The sequence below is a fragment of the Peromyscus californicus genome, unplaced genomic scaffold, assembly GCF_007827085.1.
Source record: "Peromyscus californicus insignis strain IS unplaced genomic scaffold, ASM782708v3 Scaffold_3__1_contigs__length_106647218, whole genome shotgun sequence".
Taxonomy (NCBI): Eukaryota; Metazoa; Chordata; class Mammalia; order Rodentia; family Cricetidae; genus Peromyscus; species Peromyscus californicus.
The window spans coordinates 95,354,995-95,369,691 of record NW_026294551.1 but is presented as its reverse complement, the minus strand read 5'-3'; the positions used below and the strand labels follow the sequence as shown (position 1 = coordinate 95,369,691).

General features: G+C 47.5%; 2 protein-coding genes across 3 annotated transcripts in view; one reads left to right on the top strand and one right to left on the bottom strand.

Annotated features, from left to right (window-relative positions):
- Positions 1-3,562, top strand: part of Nlrc3 (NLR family CARD domain containing 3) — a 31,541-nt gene extending 27,979 nt beyond the window's left edge. The window contains exons 16-19 of the mRNA XM_052759201.1: positions 297-380; positions 961-1,044; positions 1,400-1,483; positions 1,768-3,562. Coding sequence (XP_052615161.1) covers positions 297-380; positions 961-1,044; positions 1,400-1,483; positions 1,768-1,858 — 343 coding nt within the window. The 3' untranslated portion in view covers positions 1,859-3,562. The remainder of the gene's footprint in view (positions 1-296; positions 381-960; positions 1,045-1,399; positions 1,484-1,767) is intronic.
- Positions 3,563-9,264: 5,702 nt separating this feature from the next.
- The window catches only part of Cluap1 (clusterin associated protein 1), a 31,980-nt gene continuing 26,547 nt past the window's right edge, over positions 9,265-14,697 (bottom strand). Inside the window, exons 11-13 of one of the 2 annotated variants that reach the window (XM_052759213.1) lie at positions 13,387-13,442; positions 13,116-13,172; positions 9,265-9,701 (exon numbers count right to left, since the gene is read on the bottom strand). In XM_052759213.1, the coding sequence (XP_052615173.1) occupies positions 9,552-9,701; positions 13,116-13,172; positions 13,387-13,442 (263 nt within the window). In that variant the 3' untranslated portion in view covers positions 9,265-9,551. The remainder of the gene's footprint in view (positions 9,702-13,115; positions 13,173-13,386; positions 13,443-14,697) is intronic. The other variant, XM_052759214.1, reaches the window with a different exon arrangement.

Here is a 14,697-nt window from a genome sequence, read left to right as displayed (position 1 = left end):
CTGGGCAATCAAACATCTAGGAAGGACTGAAGTTACAGACGTCATTCACCCAGCCCTTCTGGAAGACCACCTCTGCTCCCCTTCCTGTGTCTAGATCTTGCTCATAGATGTCAGAGTATAGGTGGGAGATGCAGTGTTCTTGGAAGAATCGCAGGAAAACAATCCTTAGTGCTATTTCTCAACTTTCAGCCCTAGCTGAGGGGTATAGAGTATGGAGGGAAGCCTGGCCCAGGGCAGGGAGGGGCCAGGAGCACAGTGGGTCAGATTACCCACTTTGATTATATTCCCTCTCAAAGCCTACAGGTGGCCTCCATTGGCACCCAAGGAGCCCAGGCACTTGGGGAAGCCCTGGCTGTGAACAGAACCTTGGAGATTCTTGAGTGAGTATTCCAGTTTCTGCTGACAGACTTTTGCTTAAAGAAATCAAGCTACAGATTCAAAAGGAATAAACATGAAGACAAATATCTATTTACATAGACACTTGCAGATAATTTTCATGACTGTTTTTGGTCAGATGCTCCATCTTCCTCGTTTCTACTTCACGTGTCTCCCTGAAGTCACTATGGCACTATGCTCTGGGTTGGGCCTGCCCCAGACAAACACGACCAAAGGCTCTACTTAACAGGATCCCCCCACACCACAGAAACCAGTAGGCACCTCCTGGGGTGGGGGTCAAGCTCTATGAGGCTCTCAGCATGCCCATGTCATTCCTACTCCCCAGCTCCCTGTAACCACAGTGTACTGTAGACCTCTGGATGGAGACTTACCTCTCCATCGCAGCAGCCTAGGTTTTCCTTCTCTGGAGTAGAAAAAAGAACAGGCTTCCGTAAGTGCTTAGGAAGAAGCCGCCCCCAACTCCTGTGATTGGAATGTCCAGACAACCCCACACCCATCTGGAGGGACATCAGTGCCACCACTCAGCCTATCCCTGCACCTTAGGCTTCTTGCTTGCCCTAACAGCTTACGAGGAAATGACATCGGGGTAGCTGGTGCCAAGGCCTTGGCAAATGCTCTGAAGTTAAACTCCACTCTCCGAAGACTCAAGTAAGTGATCGTGTGACCCATGTGCAACCCAGAGCAGCCAACTTCTGCCAGCACTTTTGGGATGAAACACATAATTTCCTTTAGTTGCTTCCTTCTGGGTGTTAAACGACCACACTGTCCTAACCATTACTGTCCATATCCAGTGAAGTTAGCTTTGTTCATTCTCCTTAAGTCCTTTACTTAAAATCTGCATTAATGATCCTGGGTAGAGTACCTGGCTGCAGTTGCTATGGTGCCTGCGGACAATCAGCCCAGAACTGCTTATCTCATCCACATCTCAACAAGGCAGTGTTCCCTCCTTGTGTCTTTTCTGTCCTGAAGCTCACCGAGGTGTCTCCATCTCTTCTCTGCCTAGTCTCCAGGAGAACTCACTGGGGATGGACGCGGCCATATATGTTGCCGCTGCACTGTCTGAGAATCATGGTCTGCATCATATTAAGTGAGTACATCAGTGGCATCCACCTTTCCAGCTACTTCTGCTAAGCCTCAGAACTGCTCCCAGATCAGGTTCTGCTTTAGCCCAGTTCTGGAGTCAAGTGATAGGAAGCCACTCTAGCAGCTCCACAGGGAAAGCAGGTCTAATAAGGAACATGCCAGAGCGGTGTGCGTAGGAGGGCTCTGGAAGGGAAAGGCTCAATGGCGTCCTGAATTTATTGTAGCAACAGTCACTGTACTAAGGACAACTTGCAGGTATTGAGTTCCGTCCTAACTCTTCTGTTCCAGTCTCCAGGGGAATCCCATTGGGGAATCTGGTGCCAGGATGATCTCAGAGGCTATCAAGACAAATGCTCCCACATGCACTGTGGAAATGTAAGGAAAGTAAATTCCTGGTGAACCATGCAGAGACTCAACTGGAAGCTTTGGATCAGCGTGACCTCTATTTCTGCGTAATTTCCTGGAATCTGAATGCTGCTGAACCAGCTCTCAAGCTGGTCTCCTGAATAGAGGAAGGAAGGGCACTTCCAGCAGAGGTCACAGTCATCTTTCCTCCCCAGGGTCAGTCGGGGGAAGATGGATACCCCTGACAGCATAGAGGAGGGAAGGAGCCACCACCAAGGGGCACTCAAAAGACAAAATCTCAAAGCTCCACAAAATAGGAAGCTGGTCCTGGCTTATTCATACCCTGGGGTCTTCAGAGTTTCAACTTAAAACCAAAACAACAACAACAACAACAACAACAACTGTGTTTCTGCCCTGTGCACTCACATGGTTAACAGCATCCGTCTTAAATTCAGCGGCAGTCTTCAAGTCCATTAAACACATTAGCTTGGCAAAGGTGATAATGGGCCCATTTTTTTTCTCAAGAGAAGAAAAAAGTTTTGGGGTGTGACCCTTAGATACATATGAAGAAAATATGAGAAATTTGTGAAGACAAATGAAAGGTTAATTCTGAGATTCTGCGTTCTTCTGTAAGATCTCTCAGACACCTAGAATGGTCTGCCGTATTTGGAGTCCAGCACACTGGCTATCCATTGCAAATTAAGTGTTGATACCCTGATGCCATTATCCTGTATTTAGGCATCCAAAACCTCTGCGGTGGCCATGGCTTCCCCTGGGAGACAGACAAGCTGTGCTTCCATGTGGCAAATGCCCTCCATTGTCTGATTCAAACAGGAAAACCTAAATGAACTTCACAGATCTCAAGTAAGCCACTAAGATAAGTGCTTATAAAGACCATAAAGTGAGTTGAGAATGGTGGGGCAGGCCTTTAATTCCAGCACTCGGGAGGCAGAGGCAAGTGGATCTCTGTGAGTTCGAGGCCAGCCTGGTCTACAGAGCAAGTTCCAGGATATCCAGACCTATATAACAAGACCCTGTCTTGGAAAAAACAAAACAAAATAAAAATGAGTGTCCAGAAGCTAGACATGGTGGCACACACTTGTAATTCTAGTACTTGAGAGGCTGAGAAAAGAGGATCATGATTCGAGGCCGGTTTAAACTACATAGTGAGGTTCTCAAGACAAAACCAAAAATACAGAAATGAGTACTCAGATGAGTTATCATGGAGGCTGACAGTGAGAGGTGTTGCTCTGGTTACATAAGAAAAGGGCATCTTAGCAAGTCACATGGTGATTAAACTCAGCCAGGAAGTGTTGTGCACTGGTAATCCCAGCACTTGGCGGAGGCAGGAGGATCAGGAGTGCAAGGTGGTCTTTGGTACATGGTGAGTTCCAGACCAGTTTCTGCTGCATGAGATCCTGTCTCAGGAAAAACAAAAGGAAATCCAGTGACTGAATCTAACCTCGCAGCCACGGGACAAGTGAGCATGTGCATGCCTGAAGACAGAGCACCGATAGAGCTGTTCTGTTTACCGAGATCTACCTGGAGAGGCCCGCCTACACAGACTCCAGGTGGAAGGACTTTCTACAAAGCTGGCTTGACTGCCGAGAAATGTTACAACAGTCTGGAGATGGCTTTAAATTAAACAAACGAAAAGGACCTAACAGTGACATACAGGATCCTTGATTGGCTCCTAGGCTGGAGAAAAAAATATAATCTTCAAACAGTGTTACTTGGAGATTGAGGCTGTGTTCATTTTGGTTTTGAAGGGTATTGTTTCTGAGTATAGAATGTTATTTTCTTCCTTTGGTACTTTTATGATGCTGCTCTCAGACCGGAGATACATCCAGCTCAGTGCAGTAGGTCCCAGGTTCCATCCCCTGCACTGCCAATAACAACAACGATGTCGCTCTAGTCCTCTGGCTTACAGGAAGCTCAGCAGCCAGGAAGACATCAGTCAGTTAGGAGACAAATGCTAGGAAAGCTGTACCCTGTGGAAACCTACTTATGGTGGTCTGAGGGTCAAACACTGAGGACAAAGGGCACTTTCTAAGGATAATGAGAACAAGCCCCACTAGAACCAGGAGGCCCCTTCCAGTTCTGTCCGGACCCCACTAGCAAGGCTTCACAGCTCTCACAAGGTCTGGCTGCATCACCACAAAGCAAGCCAAAATGTGAGTCTGGAACTGAGACAGACACGAACCCGAAGAGCGGCTTGATCCTCCCCCGCATTTGTTGCTTTAACTGGCCAGCCTGCTGTCTTCTGCATCTCCCCCTGCAGCACCCCTCTGCGGTTGAGTGCACCTGGCTACTCTTCTTCTCAGACATTGTCCACCTGTCTTGGCTCCTCCAGCTTTACTGCTCCGTCTGTTTTCCACAGCACTGGACAACTGTTGCCATTCACTCTGCACTCTGGGCTGGTTCCTGGTCATCTTGTGGATTTACCACTGTGACAATTTCCTCTTTCCCCTCCCCTCCCCTCCCCTCCTCTCCCTCTTCCTCATTCCTCCCTCTTTGCCTCCCTTCCTCCCTCTGGTTTTACTAGAATTTGAGGAGAGTACAGAGAGAAATGAATGCATTCTGTCCTTTCAATTTTGTGAATTTGTAAGCCATTAGTAGACACCATTGTGCAGATGTTGGGGATGACGTATCAGGATGTTTCCAAAGTGCCTCCACCACTTGCACCACGCCTCCTGATTTGCTGTGTCCTCAGTTAACAAACGCCCACTAGGATGCCTCACCTCTAGGAACTCTTCAGTACAACTTTCCCACAATGAGTACTCCCCAGAGCCTCTTTGTCCTCCCAACACCTCTTCAGACACTGAATCTAGTTCAGGGCCATCACCTGAGCTCTTCCGATAACACTAAGCATGGGCTAGCCCATAGCTTCCTAAGTAGATCAGGCTGGCCTTGAGCTCAGAGCTCTACCTGCCCCACCTTCAGAGTGCTGGGATTAACGGCGTGCAGTACCATGCTCAGCCCAGAGTGATTTTTTTTTAAAACCTTACCTCTGGAGGTTGCTACTTATTCACAGAGCAAACCCCAACTAATTCCTTAGCAAAGCCCAGGAAGTAAATTTTGCTGCTCCTTTATTCCACATCGAGCATTGCGGCCTTCTGTGCCTGTCATTTCAGACTGTGTCTTCTGATACCTCTGTGCTTCTGTAGTTCTGTCCTACCTGATCTTTAAAAAAAGATTTATTTTTAACTCGTGTATGTGTGTGCAGGCGCGCATGTGTGCATAGGTGCATGTGAGTACAGTTGCCCAGGGAGGCTGCAAGAGTGTATCAGACGCCCTGGAACTGTAGTTATAGGTGGCTGTAGGTCACCTGATATGGGTGCTGAGAACTGAACTCAGGTCTTCTGCAAGAGCAGCAAGTACCCTCAATCTCTGAGCCATCACTCCAGCCCCAGTGTTGTGTTGTGTTTTTTCATACTTAAAAAAATCCTTTGAGACTTTCACACACGTATCCAAATGGAATATGATCGCATATACTCCTCCCATTTCTGCTCTCCCCCCAACACATACCCCTCCTAATTTCAGATCTTTTTTGCTTGATAACCCACTAAGTCAAATTAGTGTAGTCCATATGTGCATGCAGGTGGGACCACCCACTGGAGCGTGGGAAACAGCAGTGGGGACACATAAAACAAAGAAGAAGAGAGAGTCTCCTTGAAGCAGCTGTTAACTGCCAATAGCTCCTCAGGGACGGGGCCTAGGGATCATCTCCTCTATCTATGTGGGCATTTTCGCTGGCTTGATCTTACATGGGTCTTGCATGCCTATCCAGGGCTGGGGTGCAGGACCACGGTAGAGCACTTATCTAGAATAGCAAGGCTCTGAGTTCCATCCCCAGCACTACAAAACAGAGAGACAGACAACAGCTTCCCCCAGAAGACCCAGTCCAATCTGACTTTCACAGACATTTTTACTGACTCTCCAGAGAAGGCTTGCTGCTCCTTACTCTGGGTTCCCGAGCCTACAATACCCTGACACTGTATGCACCTTGCATGCAGATGCTAAGATGCATTCATCTCTGAACTGTTGTGAGCATGGCAGCTGCAAACCATAATTGCTCAATAAATATTTAATGAAAAGAAATCTGCACAGGAAGTGTACCTATGACAAAATAAGTCCATGGCCAAGGCCAAAGAGACTCCACATACCAATGTATTAGGTTCCTAAAAGTGCTTTTTATTATTTATGGAGACAGGGTCTTTATCCTCCTGCACTAACCACCCTGTCCTGACCTCCTGAATGCTGGGATCATAATCACAGCACCACAACAGTATTGGAATTTCTACACTATAACTGCTCTTTCACTATTACCATTCACATCCTTGGAAAACAATCCCTCAAATGACTTAAATATGCCATTGCTCAACTATAAAGTCGCACTGCAAATACAAGGTCAGGGCCCCTGGGCTACACGGTGAGATCAGAACCAGCCAGAGATTCTGTCTCAGAAAGCAGGAGATTTAAGGACAAGGCCAGGAAGGTCTGCCCTTTTGCTTACATCAATGTGTGGACCTCTAAAGCCTCTCCCAACTCTCAAGCCTCTAAATATGACAATTTGATCCTCCCCTCCCACAAAGTAAACTGGGAAAGAGAGTTTATGTTTTCTTCTTGGCTCAGGTACAAGGGAACGTTTTTCATATTTCCATTGTTAGTCTTTTGACTATGTTTTTCTTAACTTTTAAAAAGAGTTTTAAACTTATGTGTGTGTCTGCACGCACATACATATCACATGGGCCTGCCGAGGCCAGAAAGGAGCCTCAGATATCCTAGAACTGGACTTATGGGTAGCTGTGAGCCACCTAATATGGGTGTTAGAAACAGAACTCTGGTCCTCTGCACAAGCAGCAAGCACTTTTCACTGCTGAGCCACTTCTCCGGCCCTGGACTTTCCTTATGATGGCTGTAACTAATGAAAAAAAAAATGAGTATTTAGCCAGGGGTGCTGTACCCAGTACCTAGAAGGGCAGAGACAAGAAATTTCAGTCAACCTGATCTTCAAAGCAAGTTCATGGCAGAGGCAGGTGGATCTCTGTGAGTTCAAGGCCAACTTGGTCTATATCGAGAGTGCCAGGCCAGTCAGGGCTACACAATGAGACCCTGTCGCAAAAAACAAACAAACAAAAATGTTCAACAACGACAAATGCTAGTTTAATTTTATATGTAATAGGTAGTAGTTAAAAAAATAATGCTTTCAAGTAAAGCTTAATTATATAAAAATACAGAGTTAAATACATTTAAAAAATTGGCATTTGTTTGTGTGTGGGGTTATATGTGGGGGTGTTATAACGTCTACGCTGATGTCAGGGGACAACCTGCAGGAGTTAGTTCTCTTTCCACCATGTGGGTTCTGTGGATTGAACTCAGGCTTGGTGGTAAGTTCTTTTCCCTACTAAGACATCTCACTTTTCACATCTTCTACATTTGATGGAGAGGTAAGTAGCCATTGAAATCTGACTTCATACTCATAAACTAAATAAAAACAATCCCACACTTTCTTTTGTCTATGTGTGGTGTGTGCATGTGTGCAAGTGTTTGTGTATGCACATGCATGTGGAAGCCAGAGGACAGCAGGCTTCCTGTATTACCCTTTCCCTTAGTCCCTAGACAGTCACTCCCTGAACTGAAGCTTGCTATTTTTTGGCCAGGCTGGCTAGCTAGCAAGCTCCAGGCACACCACACTGGGGCTCCAGGTATGTGCAGCCACACCCAGATTTTTGTTGTTTGTTATTGTTTTGTTTTTGAGTCAGGGTTTCTCTGTGTAAGCCCTGGCTGATCTGGAACTTGATATGCAGACCAGGCTGGCCTTGAACTCCCAGAGATATGCCTGCCTCTGCCTCCCCAGTGCTTTGATTAAAGGTGTGCAGTAGCACACCTTGCCACACCCAGCTTTTTTATGTAGGTTCTGGGGATCCAAACTTAGGACCTCATGCTTGTATAGAAAGTGACCATACCCACTGAGCCATCTCCCTAGCCCCATGCTTTGAATAGCACGTCAATTCTACTTGTCCTTTGCTTTCATTTCACATGGAAATTCTTTTGAGTACCACTTTACCAAATTTAGTTCTGGTTTATTTTTCAAATGAGAAACATGAATCAGTACTGGTGCCCTCCGTTCTGAGGGCTCCTTCAGGAAGACACTCAGGTGCAGGGCACCTACAGGGCATCTCTGTGCCATAGGCGGGCATCGTGTTTAAGAACTACCAGGTAGCGGATGAGGGACTGGCTCATGGGTAAAGCATTTGCTGTGCAAGTCTAAGGACCTGAGTCTGAATCCTCATAATTCACATAGAGCTGGGTGTAGTACAGTGTGTCTATAATTTCAGGACTCCACCGGTAACTGGACCTTTGAAGGTCTGGACCAGCTGGTCTGCATTGTGCTACAGTGAACAAGTGATTCTGCCTCAAATATGGTGAAAAATGAGGCTTAGAGGTTGTCCCCCGACTTCCACACATGCACATAGCATACGCACATCAGCACACTTGTGTGTGGCATACATACATACACAAAGAGTTCAAAAAAGAGTACCAGGAGTGGTGGTGCATGCTTTTATTCCCAGAACTCCAAGGCAGAGGCAGACAGACCTCTCTAAGTTCAAGGCCAGACTGATCTACATAGGAGTTCCAGGCCAGTCAGGGCTTCATAATAAGTCCCTGTCTCAAAAGTGAAACAAAATAAGAAATGCCAATCAGGCTGAGATGTAGTTCAGTTGATATAACGCTTGCCAAGCAAGTGTGAGGGCCTGAGTACAATCTCACAAAAATTCCAGGTGCTGGCTGGGCGGTGGTGGTGCATGCCTTTAATCCCAGCACTCGGGAGGCAGAGGCAGGTGGATCTCTGTGAGTTCAAGGCCAGCCTGGTCTACAGAGCAAGATCCAGGACAGGCAGCAAAACTACACAGAGAAACCCTGTCTCAAAAAAACAAAAAAACAAAAAAAACAAAACAAAAAAAATCCAGGTGCCATGGGTGGGTGCTCAGAATCCTGGTCCTGGGAAGGTAGGGATGAGCTGACTGTCTAGTCAGGCTAGGCTAATCGGTGAGTTCCCAGGTCCCCAAAAGACCCATTCCTGTTCCCCAAAAGGTGGACAGTTCCTGAGGAACAACCACAGATGTTGTCTTCTGGCCTTCACACATATATGCACACACATGCATGCATACCAGCATAAACATGTATACCTGCTCACACATAAACATTTGCACATGTAACATGTACACACACACACACTCTCACATGGATGCCTGTAAGCAGGAGCAGACGGCAGTAGGGGTTGGAGCGGAATTTGCTGGGACAGCCCAGCCAGTAGTCCCCAAACAGCCCAGGTTGGGGACTGTGAGGGTGGCATGTTGTTTGAAGTGACTCTGCCTCCCACAGGAACACCAGCCCTCTGAGAGAAAACAAAACATTCACAGTCTGAAGCCTCTCCATGGCCTGAACTTCAAGGAAAATTTAATAATAACAGCAGCCAAGACTTACATGGTGTCAGTTCTCTTCTCAAGGCTTTTCTTGTGGATTTGAATTACTTAGAAATACATGTATTTACAAGTGTTGGGAAATAAGACAAAAGAATATCTTTGTTGGGGTTTGTTTCAGTAATGGTTAAGCCCAGATGGTGTAGTGAATAAAACACATGTTACCTTTCCAGCCTGCGGATTCCCTGTTTACCTATAAATCTGAGGCTCTTAATCTGCCTGGGTCCCTTGGCAAGAAGGTCAGAAGTCATTGTCACTTTCATCCAGGGGCTCGGGTTTCCGGACCCTTCGACTGGGCTTGGCTGGGGAGAGAGCGATGCTCTCATCCTCCAAATCATCATCGTCTTCTTCATCATCTTCCATGTCAATTTCACTGTCCTCTGAGTCTTCCTGAAGCAAAAAGACGGCAGATGCACTGAGGTGCTAGCTCACTGTGACATCTTTCCCTAGAGACCCCACTTCACTCAAGGACAGTGCAAGAACCAGCAACACCCCTAGAGTGAAAGGCTGTGGGAACACAGCACAGGCCAGCTGGACACCCCCACTAGACTGAGGCTATAACCAGTAACTCAACACCAGCCTTTACCCGGGGTGTCCAGCCAGGGTCGGCTTTCCATGGATGTCTTGGGAATACCCTTAACACATGCTGAGGAACCTGAGGAACCTAGATGCTGAATGGCTCCTGCAGTCTAGAGACCCAGCAGACAGGCAGACAGCAAGAAGGGCAGGGAAGGGAGGCCGATTCCAGCTGGAGATGGAACGCAGTGCAAATGTGGATAAGAAGAAAAGGTGAAGGGTACCCAGCTCCTGCATGGTCTAGATCCAGGGAGCACCAACTCGAGTTGTCTTTTTTACAGCAAGTCCTATGTCCATGTACACCAAGATGGCTGGCCACCCAGTCCAGATTTTCCCAAGAAGTACATACATGTTAGAATTCTTTTTTTTTTTTTTTTTTTTTTTTCTGGAGCTGAGGACCGGACCCAGGGCCTTGCGCTTGCTAGGCAAGTGCTCCACCACTGAGCTAACTCCCCAGCCCCTAGAATTCTCTTCTTTAAACAACTACCTTCTCCTTCTCCCGCTACCCTGCTCTGTCGGCTTCCCTCCCAGCAGAAATCCTAGGGAAAGCCAGGCCTATGGTAGTACAAGCCTACAACGCCAGCACTCCAGAGACTAAGGCAGGATGACTGTGAATTGGGGGCCAGCCTGAACTACACAGAAAGACTTTGTCTCACAATGAAAAAAAATGAAGAATGAACTCCTTGGGCAAATTGCTGTACTCAAGTGCCCCCCAGTGTCCCCTCCCATTATATGAGCACAACAGGCTCGATCCCATAACCCTACACCACTCTTATCAAGCTAAAGGATTCCAGTCCAGTGGGATCCATAGCCCTTCCCATCTTTCCCCGACCCACCCCTTCTTCCCTCAAGTCCACCTCCCCACCTTCCATGGCAAACCCTCCAGTGTGCCCTCTATCCCCAGCTCTCTGCACAGTGTGCTCCAGCTCCTTTGCCTGGTCCTCTGAATTCTCTGGCCTCTGCACTATGCAGGTAGCTCAGGCCTCAGGCCTCCTCTTTTCTCTTCCTGCTCTCCAAACAGTGCAGTCACATTTTATCATGGCTCCCATCTAAACATGGATGGCTCCCAACTTCCACTTCTGGCCCAGTCCTATTTCTTAGATTCCAGACTTCTCCTGATCTACCCTCTCAGTCCCTTCCTCAAGTCATCTCTGTCTCAGGAAGTTAAAACCCCAGGCTTTCTGTTAGTTCCACTGAAGCATTCTGCATTTCTCTCCTTCATCATCCTGGTATAATCAACTAACGAAACAAGATGGTCAAACCTCAGAAACACCCAGAATCTGATTGCTTCTCAGTACCAACACCACCGTGGCCTCTGGCTAAAACACCCTCACCTCCAACCTACACAGCTGCACTTGCTACCTCATTCTCCCTCCTGGGCTGACGATCCTCTGGGATCTCCCACCTCAGTTTCTCCCTCCTGGGCTGACGATCCTCCGGGATCTCCCAGCTCAGCTTCTCCCTCCTGGACTGACGATCCTCCGGGATCTCCCAGCTCAGCTTCTCCCTCCTGGGCTGACGATCCTCCGGGATCTCCCAGCTCAGCTTCTCCCTCCTGGGCTGACGATCCTCCGGGATCTCCCAGCTCACCAGGTCCTCTTCCCATCCTGCACAGTCTGCACTGCTCCCGCTGTCTCTCACCACTCTCGGCCAGTCCCTTCATCCTACCACGGCCTCACTGTAGGAGTCCACACTCCCTAGGCCCACGGGCTTGCCCACCCCAACATTCACCCCTACTTTTACTCATTCAGGTCTCTGCTTCAATTTCTCATTAGAGAGGCCTTGCCTGAATATGTGAAAAGATCCCCGTCACTGTCATTTGTCTCCGGAACCTACTTTATTTATTCCCTAATACCTATGACTGTGGTATGTCTGCTTGACTGTTACTAGAATGGATGTGTCCCAAAGGCAAGGACTGGTTTTTTCCCTGCTGCATTCAGGACCTGACCCTGATAGGATCCATCAAATTCATGTTGAACAAACACATAAAAGCCAAGCCCCATGACAGAAAAACTGTGTCAACACAGTCTCCATGAAATAAACCAGTGGGAAGACCCAAGCCATTGCAGACGCATTCATTCTGAAAAGCATGCAAGCAGATAAAGCGGAACAGACACCACTTTCCAGGAAGCACTGGTTCCCTTAGGCCAGATGCTCCCTGCTTCAGACTCAGGTGGACAGGGGTGGATGAGCGCTACCTTATCATGAGCATCCTCTGTTAAAAAGAAAGTTATTGTTGAGTGACTTCCCTGCCTCTCTATCGAAGCTTCTCTGTATCCTGCCCAGCAAGACAGTGCCAGCTTGCCCCTGTGAATTTAAGTGACACTGCACTGTCATACAGAGCATAAGGTCCTCTTCTGACCCTGTGTGGGCACCGGTGCCACACCCCAGACATAGGTCTGTACCTTACAAACTGTCCTGGGATTGTGCCTCTCCAGGAACCTTTGCTACATGGGCCGAACAGCACTGCCAGGGACTGCAGCGGAACCAGAGACTGCAGTAGAGCCAGGGACTGCAGCAGAGCCCAGCAGTGTCCGCCCAGCCGCATTCTGAGAACCACTGAGCCCAGCAGTGTCCGCCCAGCCACATTCTGAGAACCACTGAGCGCAGCAGTGTCCGCCCAGCCACATTCTGAGAACCACTGAGCCCAACAGTGTCCGCTCAGCCGCATTCTGAGAACCACTGAGCGCAGCAGTGTCCGCCCAGCCACATTCTGAGAACCACTGAGCGCAGCAGTGTCCGCCCAGCCGCATTCTGAGAACCACTGAGCCCAGCAGTGTCCGCTCAGTCGCATTCTGAGAACCATTGCCCTTTCTGTTCTCCAGTCAGTTGTCTACCTGGTGGAGTTCAAGGCACCAGCAGCCTGACCTTGGCCTCCTGCCAGGCCTGAGGCCCTGGTCTAGGAGAACACCTTTTCATGTTCTTGCTCTAGAATCATAGGCTGGTGCTGAGGAAAGGTTGGTGCTGGGCCATGGCCTTGGCATCAACATTTCATTTCCAGGTTAGAATTCGGGACCTGATGACTGCCCACCTTTCTCATCTTTCATCTTGGTGTCTGACCCTCCTTAGTGTGGTAATGCAAGAGGCCTGCCTCTCTTCACCATGGCAGCTATTCTGAGGGCTTCCTGCCCGAGAGAGGAAGCATCACCCCGGAGGAGAGAGGCTCTGCTGGCCCTGAGCAGGCTGACACACACCAACAAACAGATGAGGCAAGAAAAGAAAACCAACCTGCTTCCTGGAGCTGGGAGTCTTGCATTTACCTAAGAGGGCTGGTGCTGCTTCCGTCTTTGGAAAGCGAGAATGGAAAGAACAGTGAGAAGGCGGAAAAAAAAAGGGCGAGCATATTTGTGTGAAATGAGAAACAAGCTGCTGCCAACTGTCACATCAAGCAGTGTGCTGGGAACAGGAAGTCCCTGACTGCTGGCAGCACCTGAGCCAGTCTACAGGGACAGCCCAAGACCAGGAGGCACAGGAATGGCAAGAAAGTGGTGGCACTCACATCTTCGTCGGAGTCTGCACCTTGCATTGTGCCCACGATGCGTTTGCTGGGCCTTCCTGAGAACAACGAAAACATGACATGAGATCCTTGGAAAAGATGGCAGGAAATGACATTTATGACTTGCTTTCCCTTGGAAAACTGGGGAAATACTAAAGTACACACTAAAAAATGTAATTAAGTAAGTTCCAACTGATTAGAATTACCACAAATAATAACAAATTTCCTGTATCCCTTTCCTCCTTATTTTGAGAAATTCACAATATATATACATGTATATATATATACATGTATATATATGTATATATACGTACACACACATATATACATATATATGTATATATATATATATCTGAGGCTGGCCTTGAACCCTTGATCTGCTGCAGCCTCTACAGTGCTGGTGTTACAGGTTTGTGCCACCATGCCCAGCCCTGCAACTCTACTTTGAAAGACGAAAAAGGCAATACAATTCAGTGTGTGACAGTGTACATCTGTAATCTCAGCACTCAGGAGCCTGAAGCAGGAGAATTGCTGGGAGCTGAAAGCTAGCTTGAGGTACAGAATGTGCTGTGCCATGTCTCAACAACAACTAACGAGAAGCTAAAATCCGCATGGGCTGGCCAGATGGTTCAGTAGGTAAATGTACTTGCCATCAAGCCTAATCACCTGAGTTCAATCTCCAGAGCGTACATGGTAGAAGGAAAAAACCGAGCTTTTTCCTTGGATATGTGCCCATGTGTGCATGTACATGTGTGTATAATGAATGAATTAATAAAATTTACATACAAAAATTATACATGAAGGTTGGGGGTATAGATAAGTGGTAGAACATTTATCCATTTGCTTAAGGCCATGGATTTAATCTCCAGCACCACAAAACAACCATGAGTCAAGAGTGTCTGTTTGTCAGAAAATTAATTTTTTTAAAAAGCTGCTTAGCCAAGAACCTACCACAGATTGGTGAAGACTCAGGAGATCTGACAACTTACTGCAGGACAGAATACTCATGTGGATCCTGGAACACAGGATGGTTTTAGTGGGAAACCAGAAATGCCGTGACTATGGTCTCCTGAATAAAGGAGAATAGGAAGGGCATGGTAGAAATCCTAGTCATGTTCTTATCTTACTGGGAAAGCACCCAGATTCTCATAAGTATGTTGGTTTTGGGATTTTCCTACACAAGCTTTCTCAGGTTGAAGAAGTTCCATTCTGTTCCTAGGTTAAAAAAAAAAAAAAGAAAAAGAAGAGTGTCTGTTTTTCAAGACAGGGTTTCTCTGTGTAGTTCTGCTTCTGGCTAACTGTTCTTATTAACTG